General features: G+C 37.2%; 3 protein-coding genes across 4 annotated transcripts; 1 reads left to right on the top strand and 2 right to left on the bottom strand.

The window, feature by feature from the left end:
- Positions 1–196: 196 nt before the first annotated feature.
- slc25a55a (solute carrier family 25 member 55a) lies at positions 197–5,540 on the bottom strand. 2 transcript variants are annotated; one of them, XM_082534588.1, is made up of 10 exons: positions 5,408–5,540; positions 4,598–4,730; positions 4,159–4,284; positions 3,785–3,840; positions 2,417–2,507; positions 2,201–2,319; positions 1,859–2,054; positions 1,598–1,752; positions 1,390–1,465; positions 197–1,282 (listed from the first exon to the last, which is right to left on the bottom strand). In XM_082534588.1, exons 2-10 carry the CDS (start codon positions 4,615–4,617, stop codon positions 1,123–1,125), a joined length of 999 nt encoding a protein of 332 aa, XP_082390714.1. In that variant the 5' UTR covers positions 4,618–4,730; positions 5,408–5,540; the 3' UTR covers positions 197–1,122. The 2 variants fall into 2 exon arrangements, with proteins under 2 accessions (XP_082390714.1, XP_082390715.1); XM_082534589.1 differs by lacking the exons at positions 4,598–4,730; positions 5,408–5,540 and having other exon boundaries at positions 2,417–3,351; positions 4,159–4,217.
- A 4,079-nt stretch (positions 5,541–9,619) lies between these two features.
- tshba (thyroid stimulating hormone subunit beta a) lies at positions 9,620–10,933 on the bottom strand. The gene is made up of 2 exons (XM_082532050.1): positions 10,727–10,933; positions 9,620–10,147 (listed from the first exon to the last, which is right to left on the bottom strand). Exons 1-2 carry the CDS (start codon positions 10,886–10,888, stop codon positions 9,869–9,871), a joined length of 441 nt encoding a protein of 146 aa, XP_082388176.1. The 5' UTR covers positions 10,889–10,933; the 3' UTR covers positions 9,620–9,868.
- A 144-nt stretch (positions 10,934–11,077) lies between these two features.
- slc5a8l (solute carrier family 5 member 8, like) lies at positions 11,078–19,762 on the top strand. Its single transcript, XM_082533244.1, has 15 exons — positions 11,078–13,455; positions 13,757–13,822; positions 14,085–14,136; positions 14,391–14,458; positions 14,930–15,084; positions 15,348–15,488; positions 15,572–15,701; positions 15,804–15,892; positions 16,180–16,292; positions 17,212–17,279; positions 17,416–17,502; positions 17,641–17,834; positions 18,631–18,740; positions 18,869–18,954; positions 19,063–19,762. The coding sequence occupies exons 1-15, from the start codon at positions 13,102–13,104 to the stop codon at positions 19,174–19,176; spliced, it is 1,827 nt and encodes a 608-aa protein (XP_082389370.1). The 5' UTR covers positions 11,078–13,101; the 3' UTR covers positions 19,177–19,762.
- Positions 19,763–19,886: the final 124 nt, after the last annotated feature.

Below are 19,886 nucleotides of genomic sequence, written 5' to 3'. Positions count from 1 at the left end.
ATAGCCTTACTAAGGAAATCACTGATGTCAGCAGGAGGCCAGAGTCGAACAAACTCTTCGTAAAGGAACATTTAGAAAAATCGAATGTAGTATGTTTACATTAATGAATATGTCATAAAGCAATAGTTCTGAACTACAGCAGTTATTCAGAATACCTTCATAGCCCTCAGTACTTAGTCAAACAGTACAGACTGGGTACTTCAAGTTTTTTATTAATATACACAAGTACAAAAAGCCATCACAATCATTGGTATGTAACAGTCTTTTTTTTCCTTTTAAAAATAAGCTCACAGTAACTGTAATAATGCTCATATTCTGTCAATTTTGCCTTGCAGAATCAAAACTACATTTCAAACTGCTTTGTTAAGGCATGAATCACAAAGGACCTTCAGGATAACATTTCAGATGAAATATAAAAAGTGTGTGTGTGTGTGTGGACGTAGACAAACATAAAATGTGCATGATTGCATCTCAAGTTTATGACAGTTCACATAGCACTAACCAACTACTGCACTAATGTCAAGTGTAGGACACAGCTTATGGTTTGGTAAGCCATATGGTCCCAATTTCATTAGGAAGGTTCATGATTAGTTAAAGTAAACATGTACACAAAGCAGTTCACAAAAAAAAGCCTTTCCAGCAAGTTGTGTAAACTGGGCCCTGTGAACTTTCAGACTTTTGTTTCTAGATTAAGGCTCAGCAACATGAGACAGCAAAGAAGGAAAAAAAAACAACAACACATAAATAAAGTACTACAAACTCTCATAACAAACTACTTTAAATAGCGTCAAAAACAAGTTTTAGAAAAAAAAAAGAAAAAAAAAAGAAAAGTCGTGATCAAGAAAGCAAGCTCCCTTCCCTCACAGAGGGAAACAAAACAACTGTTTAGGGTCAAGAGAGGCCCCAATGCAGTAAAGCTAACAGCTTCAAGCGCAAACACTGGCTTCAGCCTACTGAACAAGTAACAAAAAGGTTTAAGTGCAACACCACGTTTTGACCGTAAAGATAGTGAAATCATAGGTCTTTCTGTCTACTTGTTTTTCTTGCTGTAAACTGAATACATGTAGCAGCTAGGTCTTCTACCAGGTCCCATGCATAGCTAGTCAGCAAGATGATATGGTCTCATGGTCCTAAGAGGCGTAGGGGTGAGTTGTCAAGGATGTATTCACCAACACCAACAAAGTACATAACCTGTACAATGCCAAACAGAGGTGCGATGACCAGAGCCCGGCAGCTGGCACCTTTCAGGAATGCTGAAGGCCCCTCCTTCTGCATTATTTTACTGTCAAAACAGAGGAACGAGTTTATTCATACACACAAAGGTAGGAAAAGGAAAAAAAAAAAAAGACGTGCAATTTATGCAACTGTAAAAATGATTCACTGTCATACCTTACACAATCCACCACTCCACTGTAAGTCTCCTCACTAGCCCCCTTGTTCAATGACTGCAGTCTGGTCTTCACCACTAGAAGGAGAGAGAGCAGGGGGGGGATTGTTAAAATTCCAGTGTTGCTAAGAATATTCAACAGGAGACAACTGGGTGATCCAGCTGAGGGCGGAAAAAAAAAAAGCAAAAATAAATAAAAACACCACTCACCATCACAGGGGTTAACCGCCACCGCAGCAGTGGATCCTGCAGCACAGCCTGAGAGGAAGGCCCAATAGAAGGGTGACGACGCCTCAGGACTTGGTTTGCCCAGGCGATTCAGATTAGCAAACAATGGGAAGTAAACAATAGAAAAGGGGACATCTCTGGAAGAAAGTAAACAAAATATTTTCAGACTAAAATCCTGGTGAAGTTCAACTGCCCTGTCAGGTTCACACACAGCTTCTCATCGTGGCGGTAGAAGTGATTTACCTCATCAGTGTGGCCCCCAGACCTTTGTAGAGCCCCTGGATGCCCTGCGTCTGGAGGAGTTCTTTTGCAATCTGTGTAGCCGACACAGCTCTTGGTGCAGAAATGACCATGCCAGAATTGTAAGAGCGACTGAGCACTGCATTAGTGGCCACAAGCTTTGTGGGAGTCATCATGACTGGTTTCTGTTGTTGGACCGCTGTACAAAAAAAAAAAAAAACAAAAAACAAAAAAAAAAAACACCCACACACACATAAGATATATATAATTATAAATGAGGAACACAGCTATAAATGTAAATTACTGACACTGATGCATTTAAAAAGGGCTTTGCATGCTTCTTACCAAGTCTGCCTGCATCCTGTAGTTGTATCTTGAGCATTTCCATGGGGGTAGTAACAATGACCTGGCACATGCCTGCACCACAGCCTGCCAGCATCTCTTTGAACACTGTCAGCCCCTTTCTGTTAAGAGTGAGACATGTTTTAAATAAACCACCTTTAAAAATAATAAATACATATTGCCCATTTCCAAGAAGATCCTCTCACAGAGTATGCTTACCCGTCTTTGGCAAGGTGGTGCCGGAAGAAGTCATTGGCAGCCAGCTTGATTGCCTTCTCAGGGGTAACCAAGGTCAGATTTACAGCAGCACCTGAGGGAAAAAAAAAATAGTTAGCACTGAAGACAGAATCCAGTTTTCCATTCAGCACATGTACAAAAACATACCCCGCCACTATCATTACAACATCAGAATGTAAAGAGTTAACTGTACAGTTAATTTACACACAGACAAGACATATACTCAGTTTAATTGAGCTTAAGTAATAATTGTGAAGGGGGATTATGTCAATTAAAAAAAAATAAATAAATAAAAAAAGAAAGTAGTAAACAAAATATCAGGAGGAAAATGAGAAACAAGCATAACAACACAACATAAGGAACAATAGGGCAATGAAGATGCAGAGGAAGATGCAAACACGAAATCTATGAAATAAACAGAATCAGGGTGTGACAACAAGCAACACTGTGTAGAGAAGACTTCAAGAAAGGAAATAGATCTTAGTGACAGGATGCATGTCAGTGAGTAGGTTAGTGATGACAGATAAAATAAAATTTAAAAAAAACATTAGAGAAAGGACAGACTGAGTCCTTGACTATGCGTGTGAAGACTTTGAGCAAACTTAAATGTTCTGTGGGACTGCATATGCAAAAAAATTAATCTTTAGTTCACCACAGATTTGTTTGCAAGCTCAACCAAAGTCTGCAAAGACACAATTCATAGTCTGGAAAACAACAATAATCCAAAAGTTGACAGGACAGCAAGAAGACAGCAAAGTAGTTACTGACAAGTCAAATTACAGAACAAATAGATGGCAAAACAAAAACTTGAGCCTAGAGTTTTAAATAGAGCAATATTGTAAGAACCATTTAATGATTTGCCTCCAGCGTGGCTGCGCCTTATCGGCTAGCCTTCAATATCCCAGGGGGACCCAAGTCTGTAATATGAAAAACACAGATGCAAACAAACATTCCTCACACAGACAGAGACCCAAACTAAGAGGTCTCCAATTTCTTTGCAGACTTAGTTTCCTTTTCTAAGTGATACACTAATAATGAAAGTATATGCTCTCTGTTTTAACAAGTACAATATTACATACTATACTACAGTGAATGTAATACTTTGCATGAGACCATTTGACAACTTCTCCTTTACAACTGGACTAAGAGATATATATATATAAAGCATCCAAACACAGCTAAAATGCAGTCTCTCAGTACTTGTTAAAACAACAAGTGTGGCCAGTGGTAACCGTATCAATGTTAACCTCACAACAGAGAGCTTACCCTCTCCTATATTTAATCCTCTTGCAGAACTTCTACCTCTGCTATCCTACTGCTTCTTAATATTTAAATATGTACAAGCCTTACCTCTGTACATTCCAAAGTATCCCTCTGATCGAACTGTCTTGACAAGGCAGTCCATCCTACAGAAGAAAGCAAGGTAAATATTACCGGTGTGACAAAACACGCCAGTTCATTGAGACAACAGGGGGTGGACTAAGGAAATTTAAGTGTTACAAGAGAACGCAGTTCAGTAAATTTCCACTCTATAAAGCAGTGCAAAGTGAGTAAAATGACCTCACTAGAGAGGAATTTCTTAAAACCTACATAGTCATTACAATTCAATGCACAGCTGTCATTGTGAGATCAGTATGAATAGCACTGACTTACACCAGGGCGTGGTAGGTATAATACCTGGGGGCTGTGTGTTGCTTAAGTCAACATTAAGCAGAAATACTCACATGCTTTTGTAGACCTGCTGACCTCGTCTCTGATTCTGCAACCTGGTCTTTGCCAAGTCAATGGGGAAGACACAAGTAACCCCAACAATGCCAGCAATGCCGCCATTAATGAGTTTGGCTGGGAGGCTAAAGAGAGACAGCAAAATAAAAATAAATAAGTAAATAAATAATGTCACAACTTTAATGATGCTGTGTTTATTCTTATAATTTTGAAAGACAGATTATGATTATAAACTGTTTAGAAGGCTAAAAGCTATACTCCAAAGATAATCAGTTTACAATTACATGAAACACAAAAGCAGAAAAATCATGCTAATATAAGTCACCAAGCTCATCTAATCATTATGAAATAATAATAAAAAAAATAAAATAAAAATAAAAAAAACATTTGTACCACTAGACCACACATGCACAGAATAAAATAGTGCATGAAGCTTACCTGATCTGCTGCTGAGACATGACAAAGTGATAAAGCTTTGAAAGAGTGACAAAGGAAGATGTATGAAAAAGTAAAAGCAAAAATCAGGTGATGTAGGTTCAGGTGTTCTTCAGTGAGGTGAATGAGCAGAGTCCTAGACAGAGAAAGCAAAGGGAGTTACTAAGTAGGTTTCCAAGTAGTCACAGACCTTACAGAGAAGCTTATTCCACCCACGAGGGACTTTAGGTTATCTATGTGCCGCACAGTCACAAGACCATGATGCAGCGGATGTGCTATACTTGCGCTATGAGTAGTGCAACCCGTGGGCGTGTTTAAGCTCACATACCGCACTCCATATATGGGCGTAACCGTCTTTCATAAAGTTAAGATTCAAATCTGGCGGCTACTGCTGAATTTCTAAGTAACTCTTTCTGAAGGCCGAGACATAAAATATAGATACTTTGTATGAATGTGAGTTACGAGGGATAATATCGATGCAAATATACGAGATGGCGTTTCCATGCAAATATATCCCTCTACCGAGCATTTTAATTGCATTAAAAAATATAATTTAAAAAAAATGCACTGGCCAATGGAGTTTATACTATTTATAATACACGCTTTGGGTTAAAAAAAAAAAAAGATATTGACTACCGCATTGTTTTCAGTTCCACATAAAGAAAGTGGCTTTTGAAGGCTACTGTCATTGAGACGCCCATTCATTCGTCAACATTATGAGAAATAACGAATAAACTGGAGACAAAGAATCAAGCAGTGAATTTAAAACCATTTCTAAACTAATTGAATATAGATTATTACGGATCAACTTACCAAATAAATGATCTCGCAGTAGTTCTTGTTTGATTGTTTCGAGCGAATAGTCAGTACTTCTGTCTCTTCCGCTAGTTGAAGCACTAATAAAGCTGAGGGTCAGAGTAGCTGGAATTTTCCACTGGCTTTTTTTAAGGGGCTGGCGCTTATCTGACTGCCGCTTGACTTAAAGCCAATCACAAGTTTCTATATTGTTACTTTATTTTGATTGGAAGGTAGATACATCAATCATTAGCTGATTCACCAATTACAGCTTTACACTGCTTAAGCCCAAAAAGAAAGAAGCTATTTTTTTGTTAAGTTTAAACATTCAGTTTTTCAGAACCAAAACCTCACTGTTAGATTATTTAAAACTGGTCTTTGTTGGGAGAGATTACCCCATTCTTAGTAAAGAAGTCCTTCCCCATGTCTCAGAATAATCTCAAGTTAAAAGTGGATTAATCCTATTAAAGTCGCCATGGCTTTGAGATTTGTGAAATGTGCTGTCCGACTGCTAATGGTGTTATTTGATTCGATTCGATTCGATTCTACTCTATTCTAGCACCCAGGGGCAACTACGGTGCTTCTTTAAATGACTGAACTTGCTTTTATTTAATCACAATTAACCACTGTTTTCTGCTGAGCAGATCAAGATGTTGAACATAAAAAGCATCATTAGTAAAAAAAAAAATATAATGAATTGTTTATAAAAGCTCATGCACTGAAATATTTATAAATTCTGCTTTCTATTTTCTAATATTGCCACTCACGGTCAGGATTTTCTCTTTACTTCCCTTCAGCAAGATAGCTGTGGGTGGGAAAATGTACCCCTTTCTCTTATCAGTCTTAGAATAGGTTGAACATGCTGTGATGAGCAGGTCTGACTGTGTCCAGCTGGATGAATCAGATACAGAGTCATAATTTGCTGACGAAGAAAAAGTATCTTCATCAATAAACCCATATTATAGTCATAAAAGTTTTTCTTTATGGTAAAATAAACGTGGCCTTAAAGTTTAAATGAGAGACACAAGACAGCATATCAAATTACTCAAAGGAATGTTTCCCGGTTTTAGTCAGAGCAGTGCATTCTACAGACAAGGCTTCAGGTTTTTACAATGTATTTTTTAACCACATAATTTGGAAAATTCCGGAGTGAAAGATCTAGAGGCTTTAAAGTTGTGGACACATCCCCAAACCAGGAAGTCGTTTACCTCTAACACCTACAGCCAAAAAAATAATAGTGGGAGGTGCATATACCTTGCATGTCATGTCAATTTTGGCAAGCGATTGTCTCTTTCGTAACCACTATATAGTCATTTCTTCTCTGCTCACTGTTCACTGTAATAACTTGTAACAACATGCCCTAGTGATGATCATCTGGTCACTCAGTGTTGTTAAAAATGTGAAGTTCAATCAGACATATTAGCGTTATTGAAACAAATAAAAAATAGTTTTTCTGAGAACCTGTAATATAGAAAATCCACAGTCTTTTATACAGGCAACGTGATGTGAAACTATATTATAAGAAGAAAGAAAAGCTTAAGGAATCACCAAAGTCAGGGGGATATGTAATATCTATAGCACGAATAAAGATATTTCACAGAATAAGTACAAAGTCATTTTGGAACGAGAAGTAAATTTAGAATAGAGGAGCAAGTCAGTGGAAAAGGTCACTAGGACAAATCATAATACTTTCTTTCATCATGCTCAAAACAGTTGAATGAAGATAAAAAGACGAAAAAAAGACAACATCACATAAACCTATTTCTGTACAAATGTGTTTTAAGAATTGGTCTGAACAGAGTGACTGATTCTACAACCTTTGCAATCTAATTTTATACTAAACTGAAGTGTTTGACAAGCAGACCAACCACCAATGACTTTTCCTGGACCCACTGGTGATTCCATTGCTACAAAAAGTTCTCACATTTTATCTAGCTGAATAAACACAACACAAGCAAAACTTTATGGTTTGTCTGAATGAACGCGTAATCGGTATGTGCACAACATAGCTGGTTGCTTTGGAATGCTGACAGAGGCAAATTCCATGCTTTTATCCGTTAGGGTATTCAGGTTTTCAAAACTACACCACTACAAATTTTCAGCCAAGCACATCAGACCATTGTGCCATACCAGACTGATTATTCTGGAGTCATGTCTGGTCAATTTTTAATACTAACAAAGATAACTCTATGTGATAAAAACATTTTACCTTCTCAACACATCAAAATTAGGAGGGGTGGGAGTGAGAGCATATGTAGCACAATATTTCATATTTAGTGACAAAGTCAGGACACTGAAATGCCTCATCCCAAAATGGATAACACTGCGCCATTTTGTCAGCTGACTTTTTGCAAGGTTAAACAGAGTATTAGGTTGTGGGAAGCTGTACAAGCTCAAAGCCGACTAGTGGCTCAGAACACCTGTGTCATTGTTGTGTAAACGTGTCCCACTTCCTTGTTTTCCCTTCATAGAGATAAGAGCGTCATATCCTGTTCTTACCCCAAAATTCAAAATGCTCCAAGGTTACTTCAAGATTTGAAACACCATAATCATGTCAACCATTAGTGTAGTTAAACTTCTTATAAGGGGTTATGTTGATGAATAAAAGTGAGAAACAGCCTTTAAAGGTCTTTAAATCAGATGTTTTGTTGGCTTTTAGGTCACAGGACTTCTTTTGTAGTTCATGTTATACTCACTTCTCTTTAAAATGTTGTAAAGTGTTGAAATCAGTGAGGGCTGCAGAGCCAATAAAAAAACTTCCATCAGTGCAAAGACATTTTAAACAGAAGCTATCAGAAAAAAGAGAAAGCCTGTTATATATGTAAAGACTGAATATAAGATCATGAAAGAGAAATGTCAAAGAGCTCCACATGAAAGACTTATCATGCATTCTCACACTCTGAATTGCTGAGCTATAAATAAGCTGCAGCTGTCCCCCAAAATTTCCACTGTGCACTGGAAAATACACATATAAACACTGCATCAAACTGATAGTTACAGTGGACAAAGTCACACATTAAATTTGGTTTTGTTGAGTCTTCTAGTTATATTGTTTCCAAAAAAATCTAGTAACGTATTTTAACAACCTCAAGGACAAGACATTTAACCCTTGTCTCTATAAACTGTCAATAAAAACCAAATGCAAAAGTTTGCAAATCTTTTAAAGGTGACAATATTTTTGTTTAATAATTAAAATGGTTTTAGTGGGTCAATGGTAATAGACTGTAGGCTTACCACATTAGCTCCCAGTCACTTCTTTCATTAAGGCGTTCTTTTGGAACATATGTAGACTCTGGTTTAGCTTTTTTGTTTTGTTTTGGCTTACCCCGAAAAAGACTTCATGTTAGGACGGTGTTGCAAGACCTGTATGGGCGTTGAGTATTAATGGTGCCTGAACTGGATAAGCAATTAAGAAAAAGAAAGATATACTGATGACTCACAGTGTAAGAACCCATCACCACTTTTACTTCTAGAATACTCTGGGATGCATTTTTCATGCCCAATTGTGTCACAAATTAACCTCAACAGTTATTAGAAGTTTCCTAAAGTGTTCACCATCAGCTTCCTTATTCCTTATGCTCGGGTGATCGTGGCTCAAGAGTTGGCAGTTCGTCTTGTAATCAGTTCGAGCCCCGGCTCCAACAATCTCGGTTGTTGTGTCCTTGGGCAAGACACTTCACCCATTGCCTACTTGTGGTGGTCAGAGGGCCCGGTGGCGCTAGTGTCTGGCAGCCTCGCCTCTGTCATTGCGCTCCAGGGCAGCTGTGGCTACAATATAGCTGCCATCACCACTGTATGAATGGGTGGATGACTGAATGTAGTGTAAAGTGCTTTGGGATCCATAGGGACTAAGTAAAGCGCTACACAAATGCAGGCCATTTACCATTTATGCTTTCTTTTGAATGTTTTCAGTTAAATATGGGCTTTAAATGATTTGTAAATTATCACATTGACATTTTACACAATGTCATAACTTTTTTGGAAACAGCTTTAGTTGTGTCAACAATTCGTGGTTTTCCAGAATGACTATCAAGGTAAATATAGTCAGTGATGTTGTGAGTGTCATGGCCTTGTGTAGTAAACAGAAAGCTAAAGTCTTACACAGGATGTGATTAAGTCAAGTACTGCTTAGTCAGAGAGCTATTTAGAGACTTTAATTCAGTTGTAATCAGACTGCCCTTTTCCGAGCACAATAAGTCTGAGAGTCACGCTCACAAGAGAGTACAAATGGATATATAACAATGCTGAAAACAGGAAAAATGCACTAGGATCAACCCTCATTGTAAAGTTAAAAGCAAGCCTGCAGCACAGACATATTGGCTAACAAAGGCAGAATTTAAAAAGCTGGTACAATTGGGAAAGGTACAGATGGTACAGATCTGACAGTATATGATGACGCTTGTCTTTTCTCAGAATATGGATGTCATGTACTTCCACAACTAAAACAGTGTTCTTGTTATGGGAACAAGAACATGTGAGTCAAAAAGGGATAACATAGTTGCTGTGGCCAGGATATGGGTAGATACGCCTAACAGGCTTGGTACACTTTGTTCCATCCATGCTGGCTCTGTGTGCGCACTCATCAGTGTCAGTCCTGCATGCACTGCAGTGGCAGCTGAGAGCCACAGGGTAGGTGAAGACAGGGTTGGCTTCAATGGGACAGCCAGGCAGAATAGCAGTGTGGTATTCAACCTTATCATAGGTGCAGCCCCTCTGGACAAGGAAACGTGGGCCAAGAATATCCCTCATGTTGCTGTCCTGGTTATCACATATAAGCACAGAGATCAAACTAAACGAATGACGATTACATAGAATCTAGATAACATTGGGGAAAAAGTGCTGGAAATATTTTTTTATGTGACTATCTAGCTTAAAGTCTGATAACATTGGCTAATAAGAAGTCTGTCTTGATATGTATTTATTTATTTATGTCGAATATTTGCAATAGACAAATTATGAAGTGCCTTTTTTTGGGTTTTTTTGCCAGCTTTTTTAAAAATTTCTTAGTAATTTACAACATTAAAACCGCAAAGGAAATTGTAAGCTTTCAGTGTAAAGCCCATCCAACATCTAAATAAAGTCTCCAAAGCATTTATAAAACTATGTAAAAAAAATGCTAAAATAAAACTAAATAAAACTATGTAAAAATATGCCAAAAATCACATATTCTTACTACCTTTTAGATATCTCTTTCTAATATTTTGTTTCATATTTCTTGTCATATAATTTTTGATATGGAAAAACAATTATTTACTAAGCACTTCCAGTTTTCAATAACCAAAAACAACATGTAGACTTTTTTTCTTTTTCATTTTTTTTAACATTAGACATACATACCCTTGAGTAGCAAAATCCCATGCAGATGGTTGTGTTTATTGCAACACAGAACTCACATTCTGGCTTTTCCACATACAGGGTGAAATCAGTGGGCAAACACATGGGAACAGCAGGGCTAAACATCAGAAAAAAGAGCCAGCAGTTGAACACTGTAACCTCCATGTTATGTGTCTCAGTCAATCTTAGTCTATTTTGGTCCTGTTTGGGAAGAAAAGGTAAAGAGACCAGTCAACAACATACAAGAGAGATCAGAGGTTTGGTTTCTTGAATATTATTTTCTTACCCTCTGTATGCATGAGTCACCTGCTTGATAGATGTGGGCACTTTCAGGCCTAATGATGCTCTGAGTCCAAACATCTCTGCTAAGCAGTATTTATACAAACATATCTTAATCTATCTTTACATAAACTGCATGTTATCTATCTGTGACAAAAAACGATCTGTTGAATTTTCAGTCCATTATGTGGATTACATGAATAATGATTTCCTTGGTAAACAAAGTTCGTGCATTAGCCATGTGGCTCTGTGCAAAGTAGTCTAAGCTACTGTACACTAGATGTCACAAAACACACAAAAAGCTTATTTTCTGCTTTAAAGAACGCATTTTTTTTTATTAGAGGGCCATTCAAATTTTAACCCGAGATGTTTTCTTTACCGAACAAGCCAATCTGTTACTCATTTATGTAAAAATTAACTTGAAAACTTCTTATAATGCAGAGTTGCACACCGGCAGTGTTAAAGTGACACCAAAAAACATGCAACAATGTGAGTCGCTCAAAACACTCAACAGTCACAGTCCAGAGATGACACTGGTACAACACAATCAAAAAGGGTTATACAACCCGATTTTGTATTACTAAAGCAAAAGTTACTGTAAAGATAGAGAGAATGAATTCCTGATGATAACATCTTTAAAAAAAAACAGTGAGTGCAATTCTCACCTTCACTTTGTGTCTCCTTATCTGTAATTTAGTTTAATGATTGTCGAACATAGTCAAAGTCTCGTACACGTTAAGTGATTTTGCAACTGTTTTGAATGCCATTGTTGTGTTTCTGTGTATCTGTAGCCCACTAAGATCAATGCAAATATAAAAATATTAGACAACAAAGAAGTACAGAGCAGGAGCTGGATATACTGATTTCTTTTTCATTTTAGTCAAAAGGTTTTTTTTTTTTTAGAGTAAAAGTTTTTGCTCTAATTACAGTTACCATTAAAGTATATGTACATGGTTAACCTGCTGTCATCATTTAGTTTATCAGTGACCAGGAATATTGCTCACAAGATGATTACGATACATTGAACATTTGAACAGTAAAATACAATGTTAGCTTCCACCTTAAACTGATCATTCGTTCTCCCCAGCTATTGTTCAAATGCACATACATAAACAGTGAATTTTACATTAACTTTTTAAGAATTTAGAGTAACTGATTCTCTCATAAAAGACGTCTTGAATGAAACCATCCATGAAACCGCTAATATTTAATGAACTAGCAAGTGCAAATGATTACACTTACTTTTTCTCTCTAGTGTGCAGTTTTTTTTGCTGTAGCTATGCTTTTCACTGACACTAGATGTGTGACTTTTGTGCCTTTCTATGCATTACTGGAGAGATAATCAAATACTGAAATGCTAAGTAAGGGATTAGCAATCACATATGACATGTATGGCAAATAAAACACAATGTCAGAAAACCCAAAATATTTAACCCACATTCCTCCTCTTGAAATTCTTAACATGACCAATAAATACTGAATAACCATGAGTTGCACACAGACTCCTCATAGGTGTGTCAACATGTCATTTCTTTTTAATAAGAAGTGACACCATAATAACATTATTTTCTGTCCGAAAAGAATACACCACGTGATAATGTGTCATAAAAGAAGACACACTAGAGGCTCATCAGTTTTTACAATTAGGAAAAATACAGAAGGCTTTACTACTTAGTGTAGTGGCCTTGATAGATTATTAACTAAAGTGAACTAATCTTTATAGTCACTAGGAACCACCAGAGTGGACCAGATTTCTGTCAACAACAAGGGAGACAGTTGAACTACCTCAATGTTCTCATCTGTCGAAGAAAGTTTTCTTATAGTTAAAGTGGCTAAGCTGCAAATAATTGAAGACTAAAACCAAGAAAACTCTTGTAAAATCTGAGGAGGTCAAGCTATAACTTTTCCACTACGCAGCGGATTTAAATTTCTGACAATTGATTCTGAAATGCACTGCATGTCAACTGGATTTAAGGGCAATTTCAGGATAATTTAAAGGGGAAGGACTATATTTGCAAGATTGAAAGTTATTGAATTCTGACAGAAGTTCAATATTGTGTGTCAAAGGAAGACCCTTTGCTTCTCCTACTGAATCAACCATGGTGGGTACAGGAGGTCCAGTGGCAACTTTCTCTGTGTGGGATTATGTGGTGTTTGCTGGAATAATTCTGCTGGCAGCTGGCGTTGGCCTATTCCAGGCTTTCCGAGGTCGCAAGGAGGCTAGCAGCGAGGAGTTCTTACTGGGTGGACGGCAAATGACAGCTGTGCCAGTTGCCATGTCGCTCACTGCCAGCTTTATGTCTGGCATCACAGTCATTGGTACACCTGCTGAGTCCTACCGGTTTGGATCTGCTTTCTGGATTTTTGGCTTCGCCTATGCTATCATGTCTGCAATCAGTGCTGAGCTCTTTGTTCCTCTTTTCTACCGACTGGGGGTCACCAGTGCCTATGAGGTAGGGAGATGGTAGAAACACTGGTGAACATATGAATCAGGAAATAACTTAAAATGCCAAAGATCAATAAAGCAAACAACAAAAATAATGTACACAGCTTGGTGCTGGTTAATGAAGGTTACTCATTACAGGTTACTCATTACTTGTTAAAAGTGATTCCAACATAGTATGCAAAGAAATATCTAAAGGATTTTTTTGGAAGTTTTATTTTTAAAAAATACAGTACACAGTACAGCAATCTAGCAAATTTGTGGACCAAAAGATCCTTCTATTGATATCCAGGGTTCGTTTTCATTTCTAGTACCTGGAGTTGCGATTCAGCCGCCCCATTCGGATAATTGGGACATCAATGTACATCGTCCAGACGGTAAGCAAAGAGTTTAAAATGATTAAATATATGATCAATTACTTTATGAATTTTGACTATTAAAACTGAAATTATTTAGGAATGAAAAGTTGAGGAAACACCAATGATTAAAATGTTAAAGGTAAAATGAAAACAGCACCTGCTGTTTTTTTCTGTTTGACTTTATGTAAACCTGTTTCTTCCACTTCCAAGAAAGCATTAATATAAAATATATGCTTGTTGTTTTTCCATGTAATCAGCTAATGGTGACATTTTTCCTCAGGCACTGTATACCGGTTTGGTTATCTATGCTCCAGCTCTTGCTCTAAATCAAAGTAAGCCAAAAACCTCATAAAACACATCTTGATAATTGAAGGACTTTTAGCTTTAAGCCTCACTAAACTGTCACCTGCTCATAAAACTTCTACTTCTTCTTAGTGGAATATTAGTCCTGAGTTAATATACTAATGATTCTTTCATGTTTATCCTATATAAAGGTTTATTTAGAAAAACAACCAAAACCCAAAAACTGAAAAAAAAAAAAAGGATGCAGACAGAACCATAATGAAGCTTATTTCTTATTACTCAGTCACTGGACTGGATCTGTGGGGAGTGTTGGTGGCTACGGGAGTGGTGTGCATCATCTACTGCACTTTGGTTGGTACCATCTAATGTAAAAAAGTATTATATTTATTTAACTAGTTGTTTTAGAGAAGCATGAACTGAAAACGTTGTTACGCCAGAGGATGCTTTCAGCTGGTTTTAAGTTTCAAGATGGCGCCAGTGTGTGTGGCTCGCCGTCTGGCTCTTCCTCTGTTGTGTTTAATTTTCTTTACTTATGCTATTAGCATGTACAGCACTTTGTGGACTCTGGTTTTATGTTAAAGTGCTTTATAAATAAAGGTGGTATGGTATCGTATTTCTAATGATAAACGTTTTGGTTCATTGAGGTTTTAATAAGCAGTTTTTCACTTACATATGACTGAAAATAAAGTTATTGGCTCCTTGATTATTAATAATTGTACACATCCAAACATTATTGTGACTCTTACTAAGGAATCAGCTCGACAGATTCTGCAAAAAACCTTTACAATGTGACGCTTACTCTAACATCAATGTTTACTTCAGGGTGGTCTGAAAGCAGTAATCTGGACAGATGTGCTTCAGATGGTGGTCATGCTGGCAGGTTTTGTGGCTGTTATAGCTAGAGGAGCTGTACTGCAGGGAGGCCTGACAAAGATTTGGGAAGATGCTGGTGAAGGAGGCCGACTACAAGCTTTTGAGTAAGTACACAAGCAGACTTATGTCCAATAGTGAGTGAGTTTATTTTACAATAAAAAACGGGCAGGGTTTTTGAATCACATAAACTGTGATTACTAATTCCAAGGAAATTTACTAAAAATATTTTGCATCCAAAAATAAATATCATGGATGGGAAGCCTGCTAATTGGCTTCTATATGCCATTCCACGTTAGAGGTTTGTGTTGCTGAAGTCCTCAAAGTTAACCTTCAATATATTTTCATATTATTGACATTTCTATCACAGTTTTGATCCAGATCCCCTGAAACGACATACTTTCTGGAGCATAGTAGTTGGCGGTAGCATAATGTGGGCGGCAATCTACGCAATCAACCAGTCCCAGGTGCAGCGTTATATCTCCTGCAAAACCCTGGGACATGCCAAAATGTGAGCGTTCCTGTAATTCAATACAAACATTGCTGAGTCTGAGCAAAATTTTATGTGCTGACATGTCTTTTTTCATCTTTCAGGTCTCTGTATGTGAATATGGTTGGCTTGTGGATAACTGTAACTCTGGCTGTGTTTTCTGGTCTCACCATGTACTCCATTTACAAGAATTGTGATCCACTATCAAACGGTGATGTTGCCACCCCTGACCAAGTAAGTAAACCTGCAGTTTTCTCTTTAGTCCTCACCACCTTTCCTTTTATTGTGCAACAAAGCATTATGTGTAACAAAACATGGGTTATATTTATCAACCAGCTGTTCCCATACCTTGTGATGGATATTCTGGCAGACTTCCCTGGAATTCCAGGCCTGTTTGTGGCTGCAGCATATAGTGGTACCCTGAGGTGAGAGCCTTAGACATGCAAAAACATGTTATTTTAGAGCTGTGCAGGGATCAAGACCTGATAAATTAACATTCTTAGAAAAGAACTGCCTTTGTTGCTGCCTGAGAAAAAGTCACTAAGTAGTGAACAGGATAATATTTTTGCATTTGCATTACTAGACATAGATAATGCCATAAAGTACCATCTGTTGCCTGAAACTAGCTTCTCTGTGTGTAATTATCATTTTAAATGCATCAGCCTGACTGTTGTGTTCCAAGTCTAAAAGCTTACCTTTGTATATTTTTCAGCACAGTGTCTTCCAGCATTAATGCCCTAGTTGCTGTCACGGTAGAAGACTTTATTCTACCAGTGTACAAAGACCTCACACAGAAGCAAGTGAGCTGGATGAACATGGGCCTGAGTAAGTTGCAGAAACAAAAAACTTCCAAAATAGTCCAAAAAAGCCTTGAAGCAACTGTTGCTGCAATTTGGCGCTATATATATATTAATTAAAGTGAATTGAATTGAAAACCCCGAATAAAAGCTTCATCGTGTCTGTAATAACGCAGCTTAATAATAAGACTTTACAGCTCTTTGTTTATAAGTAGTCACCAACAACTGTTCAGACTCCTATTATCCCAGACCCTTTGAGATTGCAAGAGAGCAAGTGACATCGAGATAACAATCTTATCTTGCTATTTTAAGCAAAGGATTCAAAGCATTTCCTCCATATAACTTATGAAATGATTAGAAATATATCATAGATAATCATTTGAGCCTGCGTAATACCTCTGAACAAAGGAAGTCTTGTCAATTCAGCAAACAGACAAGTCATGAAGTCATAAAAAACAATTGTTAATCATTTATATTAACAGACCTAACAGAACAGTCGGTACTGTTACTGTTTTCAGAAGGTGTAATTATGGTGTAGGTCGTTCATTTATGAAAATATTTTTGCAGCACATAGCTTATCTTTTTCTTCTTTATGTCATACAGACAGTTTTTAGTATGGATCAATATGCTGTTTTTGCACAAGGTCACAATGATCTTGTTCCTTGCAGTCCATTTTAAAGTGCTAAATCATTTATGGTAGGAAAAAAACATGATTTCTACTGGCCTCACATCACCTTTGTGGACTTATTTTTCCATAAGTTATGATGATAAATTGAATTATATGAAGAAAAAAAAACCAAATAAACATTTGCTTTTAAACAGAGTTAAGTGTGCATAACCATAATAACATTTGTTCTAGAAAACTGTAAAACATGTTGCCTATCTGAACAACTGAATTTGCACTGCGAACGTTGTAAGCTGGATCTTTTATATTTTTCTACTCGCAGGTGTTTTCTTTGGAGGAGTGTGTATTGGAATGGCTGGAGTAGCTTCCCTGATGGGAAGCGTCCTGCAGGTAATCTGAATCACCATGAACACAAACTACTGCAGTCATTTATTGCTCTTCAGCTTCACCATGAGGTGAAAGTTGCAAACTACAGGGTAAACTACTTTTTTCTTTTCTTGTCTTTTTCCCCCCCTTTTCTTTTCAGGCTGCTCTTTCTATATTTGGCATGATAAGCGGACCGCTCCTTGGTCTCTATCTATTAGGCATGTTTTTTCGCACATCAAACTCAATAGTGAGTATTTCCTTGCCCTCAGACTTCTACTAGCACAACTGCACAACCTGATAACACATAAAAAAAATATATTGCCAAAGTAATAAAAATGTGACGTCCTAGAGAAAGTAGTTCACTGTGTTCATATTTACTTTTCAGGGAGGACTTGTGGGAATGATCATTGGTCTAGTGTTGACTCTGTGGGTGGGGATCGGAGGCCAGATTTACCCACCAACAGCTGAAAAGACAAATCCTCTTCCACTCACCACTGCAGGCTGCAACAACACAATAGGCCAAAACTATACAACAATAACTCCCTGGACCAGTCCAGTGACTCTGACCCCAGAGCCTGAGTGAGTCATTTTACATAAAAGACTGATGCAAAACCTTCTTTTGCTACTCAGCAACACAGTAAAAATCACAGTAAACTTTTATTTAACAAAAAAACAAAACAACAACAGCTGTTTAATAGCTGTCTAAAAAGGCATAATTAAACCTCACGAATCAACTACAAAAAGTACAAACTTCTCTGGAAGTTTGTACTTTTTGTACAAAAAAGTGAAGTAAATGAAAAATGAAAAAGTAAATGAAAAACAGGAGAAAACGTAATCAACAAAAATGGCTTCTCACGCCTACTAGGCTGCTGCAGTGAAGGATATATACAAGGTGAACAAAATACACGATTGCTACTTGACAAATCTATTTACAGCTATTTACAAAATTGAGGTACTAACGCCAGACACACACACGAGGTTATACTTGCAAATCACTTTGTCAAAGAAACTCTACACAGCAACGAATCAAAACACAGGTTCTTTGTTGGATGGTGGAGGTTAGGAGAGAGAGGAGGGGGCCAGGTGGCTGTCATCTGGTAGTTAAGTACGGGAGGTGATTAGCCAATTATCTAATCCAAGGACAGGAAGAGACTCCACCCAACTACCAGGCACGCCCAGGTGTCCACCTCCTAAGAGAGAGGGGAAAAAACCCACAGCCATCCTCTGGTGGGAGGAGTCACACATAAAACAAACACTGCCAACATTAGATCATCATAACACAGTTGTCAACAGTTGAAAACAGTTGTCTGCTTTAAACATAAATTTTTATATATAGTCTAAGTATATTAAAATGAGTGATTTTTGTTCATTTCAGTTATAGGCCTCCTTTAGCAGACACCTGGTACTCTCTGTCTTACGTCTACTTTTCTCTGTTGGGCGTTCTGACCACAATTGTGTCTGGCCTGCTTGTGAGCGTGATCACAGGTGAGATATTACTTTTTAGTCTTTACTTTAAGCACTGCAGAAATCTAGTCCATAATATTATGGTATTTCAATTATATCAAAACAAGGATAAAATCGAGGGAGTATGTATTTTTTTTATACATATACAGGTGGATGTAAGCAAGACAAGATGAACTCAGAGCTGTTTGTGAGGAAGAATGACTTAATCTGCTTCAGCTGGTGCAATAAGTCAAAGGTATGATGCTTACCCCCTAACAAACAAAGGAAGAACATATCAGCAACCCTCTCCAAAATAAACAAAAATTTGGTGTTATAAATATAATATGTTTTTAACCCAATACAGGAATCAGACATCACAGAGAAGCCTTCAGCAAACATTTGCATGGGAGCTGACAACCCAGGATTCAAAGAAGACGACGTGATGAGCAAAGATGTTGAAAAAAACACAAGACTATAATATTAGTCTATCAATGACATATTCTGTCTTGGGGTCATTTTAATTAAATTTAAGAAAATATACTCACACACATAAAGCACAAGCATAACCCCTTTATTAGCATCTGATGATAATGGTATTTATATTGATACTAATCATGTGTCGAAAATCTAAAATTGAATCACTCAAGAAATCATTGTATTTATGTTACTGACATATTTCAACAAGACAGAAACAGTGTATTTAATACAATGATGGAAAAAGAAATCATTGTTTATTCAAGTCAGATGCCCACAACTTCTGCTCCCCATGGGCTGAGATGTTCCCGTTTCATGTTCACTTAGACAACCTTGTTATTCCATTTATCGCCCTTTATAATTGCTGATACCAGATTACAGTTTCATAATCTATCTGAACATTGCACTTAATTTTATGCCGACACAGAGATATATATTGGAGTATTGTTCACTTTTACTGTACAGTGTGATTACTGTTTTGAAGGAAGTGTTTTGAAACATGAACAATGGCTGTTTGTTTATTACAGAGTTGCTTTTATATGGAAACTATTGCACTCTTTATGAGCTGCCTGTACAAGCTGGTAACAAATTTGTCAATAAAATATTTTGTAAAAAAAGTGTACTCAGTAAAAAAAAAAACCTTAAATCACACATACACAAAAAACTCTAAAAACTTTAGTGCATGAACTGTACACACACCCCTTTTTCTCTCTC

Source organism: Aulonocara stuartgranti (assembly GCF_965226115.1).
Source record: "Aulonocara stuartgranti genome assembly, chromosome: 5".
Classification (NCBI taxonomy): Eukaryota; Metazoa; Chordata; class Actinopteri; order Cichliformes; family Cichlidae; genus Aulonocara; species Aulonocara stuartgranti.
The sequence above is the reverse complement of the archived record's forward strand: the minus strand, read 5'-3'. Positions and strand labels throughout refer to the sequence as shown.